The sequence below is a fragment of the Heterodontus francisci genome, chromosome X (genome assembly GCF_036365525.1).
Source record: "Heterodontus francisci isolate sHetFra1 chromosome X, sHetFra1.hap1, whole genome shotgun sequence".
Taxonomy (NCBI): Eukaryota; Metazoa; Chordata; class Chondrichthyes; order Heterodontiformes; family Heterodontidae; genus Heterodontus; species Heterodontus francisci.
In genome coordinates this window covers 10,644,670-10,665,560 of record NC_090421.1, presented here as the reverse complement: position 1 = coordinate 10,665,560, position 20,891 = coordinate 10,644,670, and the positions used below count along the sequence as shown (strand labels likewise).

Here is a 20,891-nt window from a genome sequence, read left to right as displayed (position 1 = left end):
TTGGCTTTTAACAAACGATAAGGATTAGTGCACAAGTAAGAAGGCTTCAATTCAATATATGCAACTCAAGGAGCACAGACTACTGGATCCGTCCTAACAGTACCCGCAGCAAGACATAATCCTGCCTTGGGGCAATCAGACTATTATCCTCTTGTAATTATCGTGGGTGATTTGAACATTTATAACGAACAACAAGACTGTCAGAAAAATGATTAGTCAATCCCGCAACAATGCCATATTTGAGGAGGAAGAAACACCTTGCATAAGGATTGCAAAATAAGTACAGAAATCATTGACAATTATTCCCTCCTGCCATTTCATAAGTTCTGAAGAACTGTGCAAAAAAGATAAAAGCTTTACTTTTTTTTTTCCATGTCACTGATAAAGGCAAATACCCACCCAACATTAAGATGATCCACCAGTGCTTCAGTAAGACGGGTAGCAGCTGCAACAGCTTCTCTCCTCCTTTTTTCTGAAAGGAAATGATGAAACAAGGTTGGTGAAGAACTGCACGGTTACCCTATTCTATCCTTGCCCTCGGAAGGGGGAAGAAAAATAACCCCATATGCATGATCTGAATAAAATCTCGCATTCTAAATATCCAGTGTTGCTATCAAAACGCACACTTGGGTCTGGATTTTGTTCCCAGCCTGACGTCAGGTTTCATGGCGGGGTGGGGGGGGGGGGGGATGCTGGAGAATCGGAGTGGCGGCAGCCGCCATGGAGCCCGCGCCAGGATTGCCGGGCCCGATCATCCTGGTGGCAGTGAGGCTTCGTGGCTGCACCTCCGACACTCTGCGACGGGGCCCGACTTTAAATATTTAAAATAGCTCTCTGCATAAATTTAAATTTAATTCCCCACAATCTTACCTTCAGTTCCCAAACTGGAGGACATTGTGTGGCACTCACGCACCTTCACTTTCCCATCCAGGAGAAGATGGCACCACTGAGGTGGGGAAGGGGTCAACCCTGCATTATTTAGTGTATGGGGGAAAGGGGTCAACCCTGCATTATTTAATGTATGGGGGGGGAAAGGGGTCAACTCTGCATTATTTAATGTATGGGGGAAAGGGGTCAACTCTGCATTATTTAATGTATGGGGGAAAGGGGTCAACTCTGCATTATTTAATGTATGGGGGAAAGGGGTCAACTCTGCATTATTTAATGTATGGGGGAAAGGGGTCAACTCTGCATTATTTAATGTATGGGAGAAAGGGGTCAACTCTGCATTATTTAATGTATGGGAGAAAGGGGTCAACTCTGCATTATTTAATGTATGGGAGAAAGGGGTCAACTCTGCATTATTTAATGTATGGGGGCAATGGGTCAACTCTGCATTATTTAATGTATGGGAGAAAGGGGTCAACTCTGCATTATTTAATGTATGGGGGAAAGGGGTCAACTCTGCATTACTTAATGTATGGGGGCAATGGGTCAACTCTGCATTATTTAATGTATGGGGGAAAGGGGTCAACTCTGCATTATTTAATGTATGGGAGAAAGGGGTCAACTCTGCATTATTTAATGTATGGGAGAAAGGGGTCAACTCTGCATTATTTAATGTATGGGAGAAAGAGGTCAACTCTGCATTATTTAATGTATGGGGGCAATGGGTCAACTCTGCATTATTTAATGTATGGGAGAAAGGGGTCAACTCTGCATTATTTAATGTATGGGGGAAAGGGGTCAACTCTGCATTACTTAATGTATGGGGGCAATGGGTCAACTCTGCATTACTTAATGTATGGGGGCAATGGGTCAACTCTGCATTATTTAACGTATGGGGGAAAGAGGTCAACTCTGCATTACTTAATGTATGGGGGCAATGGGTCAACTCTGCATTATTTAATGTATGGGGGCAATGGGTCAACTCTGCATTATTTAATGTATGGGGGAAAGGGGTCAACTCTGCATTATTTTGAACTGTTTGCAGGGCTGGCAACCTTTTAAAAATGGCGCCAGCACCTGCTCCTGCATTAGGTGTCACCGCGAACAGTGTCACCAATGCCACCCCCGCCATGTGATTTGGGGGGGGAGCGACTACCATCAATATGTTAAGTGGCTGCCTGCTGCGTAATCACAGGGGCGCGGATCCTGCTCCCAGTGGCCGGACAATAAAAGCCAGCCCTTGGAATAGCCTACGGAAATGACTACCCCCACATCACTCATCTGCATGTAGGAATGGGCTTGAGGACCCGAATGCTATCCAAGTGCTTTAATTCATTTCTGTACTGTAATTGTGATTGTGCAGTGACAGACAGAACAGTTGGAAGCTAATCACAACTACTGCTCCACAATATGCTGGAAGCAGACTGCAAGCTTCCCCGAATAAACAACTACCATTTCCTGCGCTCTGTCCTCGACATCAAATGTTTTCTGCCCATCTGCATCAAAAGATTGGTGACAGCATCAAGGCAGCAGGAACACTTGTCCATTTTCATTACAAAACTAGTAAATGCACCAAAATAGTTTCCTAATGGAAGAATCGCAATATTAGAGATTCTACTGCCAATGCCATATTCAGATGCTGCAATTGCTGCAGAGAAATCTAAATGCTTTCCTTCTTTTATATAAAAAGAACCTTCCCCACTCCCCATTCCTCCCTCCCTCTCAAGCTGGGAAAATGTTCTAGAGGCACAAGCAGCTTTCTAGTGCCTTTTCCAATTCTTTATGTACAAGCTTGAATGGTAATCATCGACAACCTCTTCAACTGTGAGGAGTATCACAGCTGAGCTCACCTGAAGACACCATCCAGTGAGGGGGGCGGTGGGGTCACTGTAGGATGACCAGGAACAGGATGATTTTTCCCTTCCCCACCATTGAAACACAAACTAAACAAACCACTCCCCCAGAAGAGATCTGCTCATTCAGCACATCCCAAAGACAGAACCCGAGGCCTTTCTGGTCTGTGAAGGTCCATATCATGCCATATGGCGCATTTGCCCACCTATCCATCTTGGGAGTTCCAGCACAGTAGTGCTTGATTCAATGTTGAAAGATGCTTTGTTTCTCCATTGTATTTTGGTTAGGTTATCATGACAGTAATACTGCACCAATGTATTGCACCACAGAGTGGGTCGGTGTCTGCAATTCCCCATAGCGCATTCTTGATCTTGGTCTTGCCACAGGAAAGGAGACATAAAAAGCCTGAGTGCTGAGCGGAAGGAAGGAGCTTGTTCACAAAGAGGGGAAAAAGCACAGGAGCAAAAAAAAAAATTAAATGAGTCATTATTGGTTTCGAACAGTAGAAGCAGTGAGAGCAGCTTATGAATGAGGGTTCGAAACCCAGAAAATGAAGGTGGCAAATAAACAATTACTATTGCTTTAAAGAATTAACATACAATTATCACTCTTTACCCAAGTCTTATTTTTTTTCTGAACAGTAAAAATCCACATGTGGCTGCTATCTCTAAATCATCACTTTGGACAGCAAGACTCAAGGTTTTAACATCATCGTTTGCAATGTAAAAAGAACACATGGTGACTTCAAAGTAACAGGAGGGAGAGTGACAGTCATACAAGACCCACATATCAAGAGCCAGCAGCATTAACACAGCTTTACAAAAGCAGCTATGGATTCTGTCATTCCAACTTAAAGATTTTAAGCTGTATAATACAATGGTCAAGTACCAGCACTCACAGGTCTGTCATTGTTTTTAGTTATTTCCAGCACCCATGTATTAAATGAGATCACTAAAGAAATATTGAGGCAGAAGTGCCTGGAGTCGGAGGGGGTAGGGGAGGTCCTAAATGAATACTTTGCTTCAGTATTCACTAGTGAGAGGGACCTGGTCGTTTGTGAGGACTGCGTGAAACAGGCTGATATGCTCGAACAGGTTGAGGTTAAGAAGGAGGATGTGCTGGAAACTTTGAATGATATGAGGACAGATAAGTCCCCAGGGCCAGACGGGATATACCCAAGGATATTACAGGAAGCGAGGGAAGAGATTCCCGCGCCTTTGGCGATGATCTTTGTGTCCTCACTGTCCACTGGAGTAGTACCGGATGATTGGAGGGTGGCAAATGTTATTCCCTTGTTCAAGAAAGGGAATAACTTAACCCTGGGAATTATAGACCAGTCAGTCTTACGTTGGTAGTGGGCAAATTATTGGAGAGGATTCTGAGAGACAGGATTTATGATTATTTGGAAAAGCATGGTTTGATTAGAGATAGTCAGCATGGCTTTGTGAGGGGCAGGTCATGCCTCACAAGCCTTATTGAATTCTTTGAAGATGTGACAAAACACATTGATGAAGGAAGAGCAGTGGATGTGGTGTATATGGATTTTAGCAAGGCGTTTGATAAGGTTCCCCATGGTAGGCTCATTCAGAAAGTAAGGAGGCATGGGATACAGGGAAAGTTGGCTGTCTGGATACAAAATTGGCTGGCCCATAGAAGACAGAGGGTGGTAGTAGATGGAAAGTATTCAACCTGGAGCTCGGTGACCAGTGGTGTTCCGCAGGGATCTGTTCTGGGACCTCTGCTCTTTGTGATTTTTATAAATGACTTGGATGAGGAAGTGGAAGGCTGGGTTAGCAAGTTTGCCGATGACACGAAGATTGCTGGAGTTGTGGATAGTGTGGAAGGCTGTTGTAGGTTGAAACGGGACATTGACAGGATGCAGAGCTGGGCTGAGAAGTGGCAGATGGAGTTCAACCTGGAAAAGTGTGAAGTGACTCATTTTGGAAGGTCGAATTTGAATGCAGAATACAGGCTTAAAGACAGGATTCTTGGAAGTGTGAAGGAACAGAGGGATCTTGGGGTCCATGTCCATAGATCGCTCATAGTTGCCACCCAAGTTGATAGGGTTGTTAAGAAGGCGTATGGTGTGTTGGCTTTCTTTAACAGGGGGATTGAGTTTAAGAGCCGCGAGGTTATGCTGCAGCTCTATAAAGCCCTGGTTAGACCACACTTGGAATATTGTGTTCAATTCTGGTCGCCTCATTATAGGAAGGATGTGGAAGCTTTAGAGAGGGTGCAGAGGAGATTTACCAGGATGCTGCCTGGACTGGAGGGCATGTCTTACGAAGAAAGATTGAGGGAGCTAGGGCTTTTCTCATTGGAGCGAAGAGGGATGAGAGGTGACTTGATAGAGGGGTACAAGATGATGAGAGGCATAGATAGAGTGGATAGCCAGAGACTTTTTCCCAGGGCGGAAAGGGCTATCACCAGGGGGCATAATTTTAAGGTGATTGGAGGAAGGTTTCAGGGAGATGTCAGAGGTAGGTTCTTTACACAGAGAGTGGTGGGTGCGTGGAATGCGCTGCCAGCGGTGGTAGTAGAAGCAGATACATTAGGGACATTTAAGCGACTCTTGGATAGGTACATGGATGATAGTAGAATGAAGGGTAGGTAGGTAGTTTGATCTTAGAGTAGGTTAAAGGTTCGGCCGAAGGGCTGTGCTGTACTGTTCTATGTTCTAAGTCCAGCTCAATAGAGTGTTATGATTCTGTTAAGTTTTTTTTCCAGGAAATATTGGCCATGTGGTTGATAATGAAGAAGAAAATTGTAGACTGTAGGAAGATATCGATGAATTACAGTCAGGCAAACAGGACAGTGGGAAATGGAGTTCAATCCGGAAAAGTGTGAGGTAATGCATTTGGGGAAGGCTAACAAGGCAAGGGAATACACAATAAATGGTCGGATATGGAGAAGTGTAGAGGAACAGAGGGACTTTGGAGCTCATGTCCACAGACCCCTGAAGGTGGCTGGACAGGTAGATAAGGTGGTCAAGAAGACATATGGGATACTTGCCTTTATTAGACGAGGCATAGAATATAAGAGCTGGGAGGTTATGCTGGAACTGTATAAAACACTGGTTAGGCTGCGTGCAGTTCTGGTCACCGCACTACAGAAAAGATGTGATTGCACTAGAGAGGGTACAGAGGGGATTTATGAGGATGTTGCCTGGACTGGAGAATTTTACTTATTCTTTGGAACAGAGGAAGCTGAGGGGAGACCTAACTGAAGTGCATAAAATTATGAGGGATCTAGATAGAGTGGATAGGAAGGCCCAATTCCCCTTGGTTGAGGAGCCCATAACCAGGGGCCATAGATTTAGGGTAAGAGGTAAGAGGTTTAGAGAGGATTCAAGAGGAATTTTTTTCACCCAGAGGGTGGTGGGGATCTGGAACACACTGCCTGAAAGGATGATAGCGACAGAAACCCTCATAACATTTAAAAATTACTTGGATATGCATGTGAAGTGCCGTAACCTACAGGACTACAGACCAGGAGCTGGAAAGTGGGATTAGGCTGGATGGCTACTTGTCGGCTGCCGCAGACACAATGGGCTGAAGGGCATCCTTTCGTGCTATAAACTTCTACGAAGATACTGGAAATCGACAGCATAATGACCTGAAATGTGACCTTGTCATTTTCTCTTCTCACATATCGGCCTATTGTGAATGTCCAGAATTTGCATTTTTTTATAACCTTGCAGTTTTGTTCTTATTTGTGCACCGTTAAGACATTGGCTTAAGTGCAACATTTCCTATAGTGCACTGGTACAATATGCTAAATAAGCCTGGTGATGAACTGGTTTTGGCAGCTGGGTTGCAGAGGCTTTTCTGGATCAAATGTAATGTGGCTGCTTGAATGATTTTTTTTTTAAATGGGGGGAAAAGACCCTTTCTGGCCCTTGGTATGCATTGTATGACAACCGTTTTTGGAGATTATTTTTCCTGTCTGGGAAAAGATGCTGGTTAGGCCTCAACTTCTCTGCTTAGAGAATAACTTGGGTCTCCAAGGTAATAAAGGGCTAACTGAAACTGGAATAGTTTTATCTTTACTACAGAACAGAGGCTGCTCTGGTAGCGTAATGGATGGCTACACTATTACTCTTTTCAAGGAATAAGCACCATGTAACAAAGGGGAGAAGACCCTTGATGTATCAGCCTGATCAATCAAGTCAGAAAGTTGGCATTACTACTGTAGAATCATCTTGGAAATTATGGGCAAATCACAGTAGGATAACTTTGGGTTGACTTGTGACTTTTATTGTAACTAATAACTTTTTAAGTCAAACTGCTGGTGAAGGGAAAACTTTAAATATCATTCAGGAGACATTTAGCTACACAGGACACAAAATGAACAGCCACATAGCCAACTGTCTGAGTGCTAGGGCATTTTTTTTTAAATTTGCTGTACTTTGTTTTATGCCAGTTTTTCTCTACTCCTCTTGAGAGTACTGACTCTTGCAGGGGTACAATTTCACCAATGCCAGCATCCTCGAGATGCCTTGCTCAACTGGTTATGCTTGATGCGTGAGCCTAAACAGTGAGTGCCAGAGAGTTATTCAATGTCTAAGGGCATCACAACTGAGCCAACTTGCACTTTCTAGCAGGAGTCACTGAATAGCGATCAAGAATGGGAACCCCCTTTCTATACCGGGGCACAGCGAGAAATTGAAACTCTCCAAATGAGATCAACTAACTCAGATCAAGAATTAAAGACAAATCCTTTTGATCTGTATGGCTCAGTACCACACTACACAATTTATTTCACCTAAACCACTGGGGGAAGACTGCACTTGGTATTTTTGGTGCCTGTGAGCCAATGCATGAACACATTATTGTTCAGTTGGACCTTGTTAATCCAACCCATCTGTTGTGGTACCTGTTCTGTCAGGCATCACATTTTCATTATTTCCTCACCAACATTAAACGTCAGTATTAAATAGCCGCCCAGTGTTGCTAGGAGAGGTGCAATGCTCACTGCAAAGGGTTTAAAGACCAAGGCAGGATCGCAAATCAACTTAGGCATTGCCAATTCTGTACTGGTCGGTGTTGCCACTTCATCAGAGTCATAGATAGAAAGTCATAGAGTCATAGAACACTGAAACAGGCCCTTCTGCCCACCGAGTCTGTGCTGACCAACAACCACCCATTGATACTAATCCTACGTTAATCCTATATTCCCTATCACATCCCCACCATTCTCCTACCACCTACCTACACTAGGGGCAATTTACAATGACCAATTTACCTATCAACCTGCAAGCCTTTGGCTGTGGGAGGAAACCGGAGCACCCAGCGGAAACCCACACAGTCACAGGGAGAACTTGCAAACTCCGCACAGGCAGTACCCAGAATCGAACCCGGGTCGCTGGAGCTGTGAGGCTGTGGTGCTAACCACTGCGCCACTGTGCCACCCCGCAATCTTCAAGGCGTCTGCATAAGTCCATCTCCAGCAGCGATAGCCATTTTCACCTTCACTCACATGGCGAGGTCTCCAGTACAGGCCCAAATACTGCCAGAAGCCACTGTAAAACATTTAAAATTAAGCTGGTCCCAAAAGTTTCACCGGAATCACGGGAAGAGTGAAGCCAGAAGTTGAAATAGATTTCTTCACACAGAGTGTTAGTAGAACATGGAATGTTCGACTGAGAGTTGCCACCAAGGCAGGCATCAGAATATGATTTAAAAAGGGGGGATTGGATCAGCATTTGAAAAGAGCGAATACAAAAGTATGTGGAGAATGGGCAGGAAAATGGAACTGAACAGATAGTTCCAGTAGAAGTGCTAGCACTGGCACAGACACAATGGCTGAATGACCTACTTCTGCACTGTAATTCCTATTGAAAATAATTCTATATGATTCCATGATATCGTTATCATTGGCATGTCTACAGTGTACTGCAATCAAATTTACAAAGCATGTACTAATGGCAATCAGGGCAAGATATCCCTAATACACCAGATTTCTGCATTCATTCCAATACTGGAGTTATGAAAATTAAACATGGAGTCCAAATGGCCTAATTTCAGAATCTTAGATCTAAGTGATGGGATTCAAAATGTTTTTGCCAAGTATACTCCAGTCAGGCAGATGTCCAAAAATTAAATCTTAAACTTCAGAGCTTAGAACAGCTGCACTCTGCATAGCAGCTATTCTATCTTAATGACGGTCTGAATTTGAAAAGTTCTGGAACTACTATTGTTATAATCAGATTTTTTTGTTTTTAAAAGATGCCTTTGGGGGCACGGTGCTACCAGAATGTAGTGCCCTCTACACAGCTCACAGAGGTTGACATCAAGTATATGAACTTGACAAAATCACACAGGAACTGTGCACTATTTGTACAGGAGTTTACACCATTTGAACAAGAGACATGGCAATTAAACCCAGTGCTAGAACAATAAATACCAGCTTTCCCAGCACTGACACAGCATGATCTACTCTCTATCAGTTCCTCTGTATGCATCCCATTAAGAGCATACATGGAACCAATGATACCAATAAACATGCGGTAGAGTGCCAGATGTGTACAACTAACTAATATTTACCTCACTGCATACTGTATCAGTAAGAAGATCCACGTTATTTAGTGCAAGTAAAGTGATTTAGCCGACCTAAACTTTACCTCGGAGTACAATATTATGGCAGGCTTGGATAAGCTAGACAAGGAAAAACTGTGCTCATTAACAAATGGTACAAGGACAAGGGGGCACAGATTGAAAGTTTTGGGCAAAAGATGCAGGGGAATCTGAGGAAGCACCTTTTTACACAGCGGGTGGTTATGACCTGGAACACACTGCCCACAAGGGTGGTGGAAGCGGAGACGATCAATGATTTTAAGAGGAAGTTGGATGGCCTGACAGAAATAGACGTACAGAGCTACGGGGATTGAGCCAGTGAGTGGGACTGACTGCATAGCTCTGTGGAGAGCCGGCATGGACTTGACGGGCCGAATGGCCTCCTTCTGTGCTGTAAATGACTCTATATGCAGGATTCTGCCATCACCCTGGCAGCATTATTTATACCAGCAGCATTAATGGCTTTCTGAAATGTCCTCGGCAGCTTTCAATATACTCACACATTTCCTCATTTTGACTGTAGCTTTGGGGGGAGGTGCAGATTGGAGGCTAACTGCTTTCACATTATGATACAGAGGGAAAACAGAAGGATAATCAGTCCAGGTCAGTCTACACAGCTTCTAATAGCTAGTTAAGTAGCAGGTTCATAGATTCATGGAATGATACAGCACAGAAGGAGGACAATCAGCCCATTGTGTCTATACTGGCTCTATGGTAGAGCTCTCCAATTAATCCCATTCCCCTGCCCTTTTCCCATAGCCCTGTAATTTTTTTTCCCCTGAAGTATTTATCCAATTAACCTGCCTACAATCTCAAGTGGGGAACAATGATAGGGTGGGGACAAGAATTTGATTTTTGAAATTGCTACTGCAACCCTCAATCTTTACCAACCTCAACAATACCATAATTAGAATTATCAGCAGATCCCAACTCTAATTATTCTTACCTAAGATAGAATAACTTTGGGTTTTCCCAGCAAAATGGTTCCCTCAACCAACACCATCAAAATACATTAACTTGTCTCAGCTGTTTGCAGAACCTTGTCGCATGCAAACTGCTTGTTACATCTGCTTACAAATAGAACAGACTTCTGAAGTCATTTGTTGACCATGAAGCACTTTGGAATATCCTGAGGATATGACAGATGCCATATAAATACAAGTTATTTCTCTCCTCTAGCTGTCACATACAATGAGATTGATGTATCTATACTGTGATTCATGGGTCTTTCCTATTCTCCCTTGATCTCACCATTACCCGACACCATCAATCACTCCATCCTCCTTTGATATCTCTCGCCATACAGTGCAACAAAAACACTAGATCACCTCCAATGTCTGCCCCGCCTTTGGTACATGATTAACTCCAATATACCCCAAGGCTTCATCTTGGATCTCCTCCCCCAAATCATTTACATGCTATCCTTTGATGACATCACTGGAACTACTAAATCAGCCTCCATATGTATGGCAACAACTAGCTCTATCCCCAAACCTCTTCCATTGATCCATAGGCTGAGACCAGTTAATGCATTTTGATGGAGACAGGAGGTGAGTTATTCGCCACAGAATTCCTAGCCTCTGACTGGCTCTTGCAGCCACAGTATTTTATGTGGCTAGTTCAGGTCAGTTTCTGGTCAATGGTAACCCCAAGGAACTGCCCAAGATCCTTGTCCTTGTTCATTTAAGCATGCATTAGCAATCACCTCTGGCACAAGCCCAAGCACACATCCTCCACTCCTCTGATACCACCACATCACTCCTTGTCCTGTGGTCCACCGATGGTGGCTACAAGGTATCCCTGCCCGCTGGAGATCCCGCCCTCTGCCACTGTACTTTGCCACCTATGCCTGCTTTCACAACCCTTCTTAAACTCCTTCTGTTCAATTATGCCTTTATGCCAGTCCAATCCTCTCAGGTTTTCCCTTTTTCCATCCTGCCTCCCATCCTGTTTTCCTTTGTAATGTAAAGATAATTTGAGACATCTTCCTGTGCATGGAAGCATTATGAAGATGCAAGCTGATGTTGCTGTAAATAAAGATTCATGACTTCTAATTAGTGCCTAAATTGTCTGCGACTAATGAAAAGGAAAGCGTGCAGCAAAAACCATTTGCACTTCAGTCATTAATCATTAAGAAACATTACATTGAACATTATCTACATGCTGGTGTCAATTTGAAGGTTAGAAGATAATTCCTAGACATATATGTATACAGTTTGATGCTACAACTTCTTAATGAATTAATAACGACCATAGCACAAATGACAAGCTTTTTTACAACTTGTCAAGCCTCCATGACATTTACTGGTTAATGAAGGTGGGTGGTGGAAACACTGCTTTAAAACAAAATACGATCCTGCTGTTCTTGAAAATTGCTCGATTAATTTCAGTTGGTTTTAAAGAGCACTTCCTTTACAGAGAAGTGTTTGGCAAATTTTATTAATCTGTTTGCAAACACTGCACTGAAACATATAATTGAGTCAATTGCAAGTATTGTCGGCCAGAAACTTTTCCTCTGCCTCCTAGAAAGAAAATAGATTTGCCCAACTCTGTGTAACCAAGGCAGTGAGCATCATGACCCAGGCCTTCTCCAGATACTTTTCCCTCATACCTTGTGCAAAGGACCCCTACTACAAAAAAGACCAAATTCCCTACGAACCACAATGTGATCTTATGCAAAGTCATGTGGGACAGAGTGTTGCAGAGTGAACAATTAGCCTTTTGTACCTTTATTTCCTGGGATAGAGAGACGGCCTTCAGAATGTAACAGCCATTTAAAAATTTGTCACAATACAACCAACTGGTAACTTTCCATAAAGAAACAATACATATAATTAGACAGAATATACTGCACAGAAAGAGGCCATTCGACCCAAATGTCCATGCCGGCATTCATGCTCCACTCAAGCCCCTCCTTTCCTTCCTCATCTAACTCTATCAGCATAACCCTCTATTTCCTTCTCCTTCGTATACTTATCTAGTCTCTCCTTAAGTGCATCTATACTATTCACCTCAACTACTCCCTGTGGCAGCAGGTTCCACAGTATCACCACTCTCTGGGTAAAGAAGTTTCTTCTGAATTCCTTATTGGATTTCTTGGTGACTATCTTATATTGATGGCCTCGAGTGTTGCTCTTCACCACAAGTGGGAACATACTCTCTGTATCTGCTTGATCAAAACCTTTCATAATTTTATAGACCTCGATGAAGTCACCCCTCAGCTTTCTCTTTTCAAAAAAAAGACCCAGCCTGTTCAATACTTTCCTGATAGGTATAACCTTGCAGTTCTGATCTCATTCTAGTAAATCTTTTTTGCACCCTCTCCGGTGCCTCTATATCCTTTTTATACTACATTGACCAGAACTATACACAATATTCCATATGTGGTCTCACCAAGGTTCAATACAAATTGAGCATATTTTCTCTACGTTTCAATTCTATCCCTCGAGAAATAAACAGAGTGCTTGGTTTGCTTTTTTATGGCCTTATTAAACCATGTCACTATTTTTAGTGATTTGTATATTTGTACTCCCAGATTCCTTCACTCTCTACCCAATTTGGATTCCAAGTTAGAAGCAGCCTCCTTATTTTTCTTACAAAAATGCAATACGTCACACTTATCTGTGTTGAAATTCATTTGCCCGTGATAGGCCCATTCTGCAGTTTATTAATGTCTTCTTGTAATTTGTTGTAGTCCTCCACAGTATTTGGGGTTATCTGCAAATTTAGGAATTGTGTTTTTGATTCCAAAGTCTAAATCATGAATATAAATTGTGAACTTTTCAGCACTGGTATTTGTGGGACTCCACTTTCCACCTTCTGCCACTCTGAATAGTTACCTTTTACCCTTAGTCTCTGCTTTCTGTCTGCAGTCAGCTATCCATTCTGCTACTTTTCCCCGACTCTCCATGTTCTAACTTTATTCATTAGTCTATTACATGGCACTTTATCGAACATCTTATGGAAATCCAGATAGATTATATCTACTACATTACCCTTGTCTACTCTCTCTTATCACTTCAAAGAATTCAATAAGATTGGTCATGCAAGACTTCCCCATTTGAAATGCACAGACTATTCTTCTGGTATTTTTGGTTTCCAAATGTTTTTCCCTTTTTTTGGGTAGGGATTCCATTATTTTTCCTGCCACCGATGTTAAGCTGACTGGTCTATAGCTCCCTGGACATGTTCTCTATCCCTTTTTAAATATCGGCATAACGTTAGCTATGCCAGTCCTCTGGCACTATGCCCTTTTCTAACAAATTATTAATATGTGCAATTGTGCCTCTGGTATCTCTTCTTTAGATTCTTTTAAAATACATGGAAACAATATGTCTGAACCAAGAGCCTTAGCCTCGGAGTTTGATCAGTTTATTTAACATTTCTCTTTTTCGTTTAAATGTGGTGAGATCAATTCTAACCTCATCGTCCGATGTCATGTCCACCTCCTCTGTCTCCCTGGTAAATAGTGAAGCAAAGTAATTGTTTAATATTTCTGCCATTTGATTATCACTGCCTGCGATTTTATCCTGTCCATTCCGACCCCATTCCGACTTTCCTGTTTTTAGTTATGTGCCTGTAGAATATTTTACTGGTTTGTCTTATGTTTGCTAATAATTTAATTTCATGGTTCCTTTGCCTTCCTAATTGGGTTTTTGACTTCTCTCCTAATTTCTTTATATTCTGCCTTGTTTTGTTCTCCCTTACTGTCCATGTACTCAGTGTATGCCAATTTCCCTCCCTTCAATTTTCTTTTATGTCTTTATTCATCCACGGAGTCTCATTAGTACTTAGTTTGTTCTTGTTTTTTAGCCGAATATATTTTCCCTGGACTCTGCTGAACACCATTTTAAATGTTTCCATTGCTGTTTGCCAATATTGTTGTCCATTGTATTTTCCCAAGTTTGATTCTCAGCCCCCCTCAAACTCAGTTTTTCTCCAATCTATTATCCTGTTATTTGGCATGCTTATGTCTTTTTCAAGTATAATCTTAAAGCATATTATATTATCTTCACTATTGCCTAATGTTTCCCTACTTTTATTTGCTCTGGTTCATTCTCCATTATTAGATCCAGTAGTGTATGTTATGAATCATCCCTTGTTGGGTTTCTTAAATACTGGGTTAGAAAGGATTCCGGTTCACATTGTATGAACTCCATTCCCTTATCCTCTTTACCTCTTCTGGCCAATTAATTTCGAGGTAGTTGAAATCCCCCATGATTACTATTCTATGCCCTTTTACTTGCTTCCATAATTTATTTGCATTTTTCTTCCTTCACCTCCCTTCTAGTATTAGGTGGTCTGTAAACTACCCCTATGTGACTGTTCCTTTATTATCTTCTTTCTCTGTCCACATGGGTTCTATTTCTGTCTTCCTGATAGTAGAAACAAGTGACGCACAGCCATTATGTGCAGCTACTCCCCTTTTTCCCTATCTTTGACATATGTTATACTCTGCAATGTTTAATCCCCAGTCCTAATTTTTCTGTAGTCATGTCTCAGTAATCCCAATTATATCTGGTTCTTCACAACTTACCATTCCTTCAGTTCCCGTTTTATTGCAGACACAGTATACATAGCGGTACAGATATTTTAACGAATTTTTAAAATCAGTTCCTCTCACTCCGATTCCATAACACTATTTATTCCCTGGCCCTTAATGTCCTACCTTAGTTTAGTCTGTCCTGTACGCTGCTTTCCTGTTTCATTTATATTTCGGCTTGTTTCATTTCTTGTAGACTGTTCCCCCCACCTCCCTTAGTTTAAAGCCTTTGCCACCTCCCTTTCTGCTAGGACAGTGGTCCCCTTCCAGTTCAGACAGAGCCTGCCACATCAGTACAGGCCCTTCTTGTCTCAGTACTGGCGCCAGCGTCCCATGAAAAGGAAGCCCTCTTACCCACACCAGCGCTTTAGCCATGTGTTAAATTCTCCTGATTTGTCTGTCTCTATCCCAATTTGCATGTGGCTCAGGCAATAATCTAGAAGTTATTACTCTCGAGGTCCTGCTTTTAAATTCAGCGCCTAACTCCTGACAATCACTCAGCAGGACCTCCTCCCAGTTCCTACTTATGTCGGTTGATCCAACATGGACTACGACAACTGAATTTTCCCCCATCCTCACCAAATTCCTCTTCAGCTGCCTCGAGATATCCCTTCCCATGGCACTGAGTAGGCAACACACCCTTAGGGACTCTCATTTGTGGCTGCAGAGGACACTATCGATCACCCTAATTATAGAATCCCCTATCATTATCACATTTCTATTCTGCTCTTCCACTACTGGTTAAAACCTTTGAGCCGCACTGCCTTGGTCTACATTGAGGCTGTCCTCCCTGCAGTCTTTCTCCTTGTCCTCACAGGTAACGAGTACATCATAGCTGTTGGACAGGGTCAATGCTTGTGGGAACTCCTTCTTAACGTCTCCCAAGTCCCTGCTACCAGGCTCCCTGACAGTCACATCCTCCTCTTCCTGAACCTGTGCTTTCCTATGGGGTGTGACGATGTTCTGGATAAAACTATCCAGAATAAACTGTGTTTCAGAGCGTTTCTAACTCTCCCTCCAGCATAATAACTCAGAAACTGTAGAGACTGAAGGCAGAGAGATTTCCTGCAGATATGGGAACCCAGGATTAGTCTCACTGTCCACAAACTCCCACATATTACAGTCCCGACACATAACCTGTCCTGCTATCTGTAGCCTTTGTTTTATTTATTTCTTTATTGAAAACCTGTATTAAAATTTGGTAGACGGCTTTTGTTCAAAAAAGACTTACTTTTACTCACCTGATTTACTCCCTTCAGAGCTCCACTCCGTGTTCATCGTGATGTCATTTAGCATTCATAGACTCCTCCACTCTGTCATCTGAACCGTCACTTTTGCAAATTTACTCAGATTTTGCTTTCCCTGCTCTTCTAATGCTATTGTACATTGAACATTAATATAAAGGGACCAAATACCATCAAGCCAGGAGACCAGCCCTGGCTCAATGAAGAGTGTAGGAGGGCATGCCAGGAGCAGCACCAGGCATACCTCAAAATGAGGTGTCAACATGGTGAAGCGACAACACAGGACTACTTGCGTGTCAAATTGCGTAAGCAGCATGCGATAGACAGAGCTAAGCGATCCCATAACCAACGGATCAGATCTAAGCTCTGCAGTCCTGCCACATCCAGCCATGAATGGTGGTGGACAATTAAACAACTAACTGGAGGAGATGGCTCCACAAATATCCCCATCCTCAATGATGGGGGGAGTCCAGCACATCAGCACAAAAGATAAGGCTGAAGCATTTACAACAATCTTCAGCCAGAAGTGCCGAATTAATGATCCATCTCGGCCTCCTCCTGAAGTCCCCGGCATCACAGACGCCAGACTTCAGCCAATTCGATTCACTCTGCGTGATATCAAGAAACAACTGAAGGCACTGGATACTGCAAAGGCTATGGGCCCTGACAATATTCCAGCAATATTACTGAAGAGCTGTGCTCCAGAACTTGCCGCACCCCTAGCCAAGCTGTTCCAGTACAGCTACAACACTGGCATCTACCCTGCAATGTGGAAAATTGCCCAGGTATGTCCTGAACATAAAAAGCAGGACGTCAATCCCGGTCAATTACTGCCTCAGCAGTCTACTCTCAATCATCAGTTAAGTGATGGAAGGTGCCATCGACAGTGTGATCAAGCGGCACTTGCTTAGCAACAACCTGCTCAGTGATGCTCAGTTTGGCTTCCGCCAGGGCCACTCAGCTCCTGACCTCATTACAGCCTTGGTTCAAACATGGACAAAAGAGATGAACTCAACAGGTGAGGTGAGGTGAGAGTGACTGCCCTTGACCTCAAGGCAGCATTTGACCGAGTATGGCATCATACTCTAGCCCTTGCAAAACTGGAGTCAATGGGAATCAGGGGGAAAACTTTCCACTGGTTGGAGTCATACCTAGCACAAAGGAAGATGGTTGTGGTGGTTGGAGGTCAATCATCGGAGCTCCAGGACATCACTGCAAGAGTTCCTCATGGTAATGTCCTAGGCCTAACCATCTTCAGCTGCCTCATCAATGACCTTCCTTCAATCATAAGGTCAGAAGTGGGGATGTTCGCTGATGATTGCACAATGTTCAGTACCATTCGCGACTCCTCAGATACTGAAGGAGTCTGTGTAGAAATGCAGCAAGACCTGGACAATATCCAGACTTGGGCTGATGTGTGGCACAAATGTTACTTGCCACTAAAGTGCCAGGCAATGACCAACTCCAACAAGAGAGAATCTAACCATCTCCCCTTGACATTCAATGGCATTACCATTGCTGAATCCACCACTATCAACATCCTGGAGGCTACCATTGACCAGAAACTGAACTGAAGTAGCCATATAAATACCGTGGCGACAAGAGCAGGTCAGAGGCTAGGATTCCTGCGGCGAGTAACTCACCTCCTGACTCCCCAAAGCCTGTCCACCATCTACAAGGCACAAGTCAGGAGTGTGATGGAATATTCTCCACTTGCCTGGATGGGTGCAGCTCCAACAACACTCAAGAAGCTCGACACCATCCAAGACAAAGCAGCCCGCTTGACTGGCACCCCATCCACAAACATTCACTCCCTGCACCACCGACACGCAGTGGCAGCAGTGTGTACCATCTACAAGATGCACTGCAGCAACGCACCAAGGCTCTTTAGACAGCACCTTCCAAACCCGCAACCTCGACCAACTAAAAGGACAAGGGCAGCAAATGCATGGGAACATCACCTGCAAGTTCCCCTCCAAGTCACACACCATCCTGACTTGGAACTATATTGCCGTTCCTTCACTGTCGCTGGGTCAAAATGCTGGAACTCTCTTCCTAACGGCACTGTGGGTGTACCTACCCCACATGGACTGCAGCAGTTCAAGAAGGCAGCTCACCACCACTTTCTCAGGGGCAACTGGGGATAGGCAATAAATGCTGGCCTAGCCAGCAACGCCCACATCCCATGAATGAATAAAAAAATGAAATAAAAATAAAAAATCCTAAGGATGTCCTGACTGCCTCTTTACGGGTCCTCCAAATTGAAAGGCCAGCCTAACAGCATCTAACACTCAAGTTCCATGGGCATTCAATTGCTCATGTGTGCACCCAACGTTTGGCCTGGAAAAATGGCATATGAAGCATTATTACATCAGTCCAACGCCATTAATACCCAATTTAAAAGGTTTCCCCTTTCAGACAGGAGCTTTCTGCCCAAGCAGAGGATACCACCAGAAACGCATATCAAGCACAAACAGGGTTGAAGCTCAGCATTACAGAGCTGCAACCCTTATTTCTATCTTTAATTCCCAAGAAATTGGTGTACACGGGATATTAGGCAGACAAAAATGAGCCCCAGAGTGTCCATTGACTGAAAGCAAGACCAATTGTTGAACCTGGTGGAGAGTAAACCATGAACACTGCATGTCTGAAATAAAACAGAAAATGCTGGAAGTGCACAGCAGATCAATCAGCATGTAAAGCCAGCGTAGCATCTTGGGCTGGACTCATTAAATTGAAGAGAATGAATCATTTTGTCTTCTGCAGCACCCTGACAACACTGTTTCTACACAAAGAATGTAGATCAACCCTTTTCAACTCCAAGAGGCATCATGGGACGGTCAGTCTTGAACATCTCTTATAGTGAAAGGATATAGAGTGTGAAATATTCCTGTTCTATTCTGTATTTTGTTCTACAAAAACAAGTGAAAGTTGTTGCAAAAGATCATTCTATTGTGTAATACTGCAACACACATTACTAACATGGTATATCAACAACAATCTGCATTCATATATAGCATCTATAACATAGTAAAATGTCCAAAGGTGCTTCACTGAGCCACACAAGGAGATATTAGAAGAGGTGGCCAAAAGCCTGGTCAAAGAGGTAGGTTTGAAGGAATATCTTAAAGAAGGACAGAGATGTTTATGGTGGGAATTCCAGAAGTGAGGACCAATGCTGCTCCAGGACTTGAGTACATAATCTAGGCTCATATTTCAGTGCAATATGGAAGAAGTGCAGCATTGTCAGAGGTGCCATCTTTCAGGTTAAACAGTAAACCGAGACCCCCATCTGCCCTGTCAGGTGGGCGTAAAAGATCCCACCACAGCGCACTGCTCAAAGACCAGGGGTGTTCTTCTGGTAAACTAGCCAGCATTTATCCCTCAACAAATACCATCTAAAAAAGCTTAACTAGTTATCTATCTCAATGCTAAATGTGAGACCTTTGCTGTGTGCAAACTGGCTACCAGTTACCTACAGAACAGGTGAACACGTGTCAAGAATAGTTAATTGGCTGTAAAAACACATTGGGACGTTCTGAGGACGTGAAAGGAGTGATATAAAAGCAATTGCTGTTTTCTTTCTATATGTCTGCTCAGGTGGACGTAGACCATCCCACCGCCCTATCTGAAGAGCAAGAAACTCTTCCCAGTGTGCAGACCAACATGCCTCCCTCACCACCAGAAACAGATTAGCTCTCATGGGCCCTTAACAGCTGCATTTTGGCTGCCCTATTTGCCTCCATCACAGTAACTGCATTGCAAAAACAAGAACAATTACATGGCTGTGAAACACTTTGACCCAGCCTGAGCTCACGAAAAACATTCTATAAATGCAGATTTTCCCCCCTTAAACACAGACAAGTGGATACTGAGTCTAAATTGTTAATTGTTATTGTAAAAACATAACTAGTTGGCAGGTATGTGTATATAAACTTCATCAAGTACGCTGCTGACAGCTTTCGATGTGGATGTCAATGCATCAGGTGTTCAATGTTGACAATTTGTGAAAATTATTTAGTTTAATCACAAATAATTAATATAGTGATCGATGTAAGTTTATCAAGGTACAGTTTGCGTTATTACGTGAGAGGCGGAACATTATATACGGACGATGGTAGTTCAATCGCAGAGATAAGTATAATGTCTTTTCACCTACACATTAACTATTTATTCTGCAATCCGACAGCACTTGTAACATATAAAACACAAACCCGTAAAAGAAATTAGAACCTCATCTTGTAGGACTGACAGCCGATTGCACCAAGAACGCGACTTTATTGCTGCATTCCATATATGGGCAGACCTTCCGCTTATATAGATGAATCAGCGGGAGTACAGGCCTGTCTCCATGGCGATCTGGGCCTCGATCTTGAGGCGTGCGCAGCAGCCGAACTCCAGCGGTCAATAGCCGCCAACGTTTGAAGGGAAGTTTGGTCTGACGGCGAAAATAGTAATGTCGGCACCCACCTTGTACTTCTTTGCGTTCGTTTTGCTTGGTCTGATGCTCTTTTAGTAAGCGGGATAACATGATGTCGGCGAAGTTGTTGAAGAAAGGAACGCCACTCCGCCGTCGCACAGAAAACCCCAAAACGGGAATTTACTTCAGATCTCGCGAGAGCATGGCCTTCTGAACAGAGTGGTTGTGTTCACGTGAAGTCATAGTTCAGAATTATTTTGATATTTTTCCAAAGAGAATTTGGGGAAAAGTTACTTTTTAATGCGACTGGGTGATACAGATGCTAGAGTAGATTCTCCCACAGCTGGAAAAGTAATCAAAAATCTTTT

The 20,891-nt window shown here is 43.2% G+C and overlaps 1 protein-coding gene across 1 annotated transcript in view; it reads right to left on the bottom strand.

Annotated features, from left to right (window-relative positions):
* The window catches only part of bloc1s1 (biogenesis of lysosomal organelles complex-1, subunit 1), an 84,310-nt gene extending 63,599 nt beyond the window's left edge, over positions 1-20,711 (bottom strand). Inside the window, exons 1-2 of the mRNA XM_068024911.1 lie at positions 20,574-20,711; positions 400-472 (exon numbers count right to left, since the gene is read on the bottom strand). Coding sequence (XP_067881012.1) covers positions 400-472; positions 20,574-20,634 — 134 coding nt within the window. The 5' untranslated portion in view covers positions 20,635-20,711. The remainder of the gene's footprint in view (positions 1-399; positions 473-20,573) is intronic.
* Between the last annotated feature and the right edge of the window lie 180 nt (positions 20,712-20,891).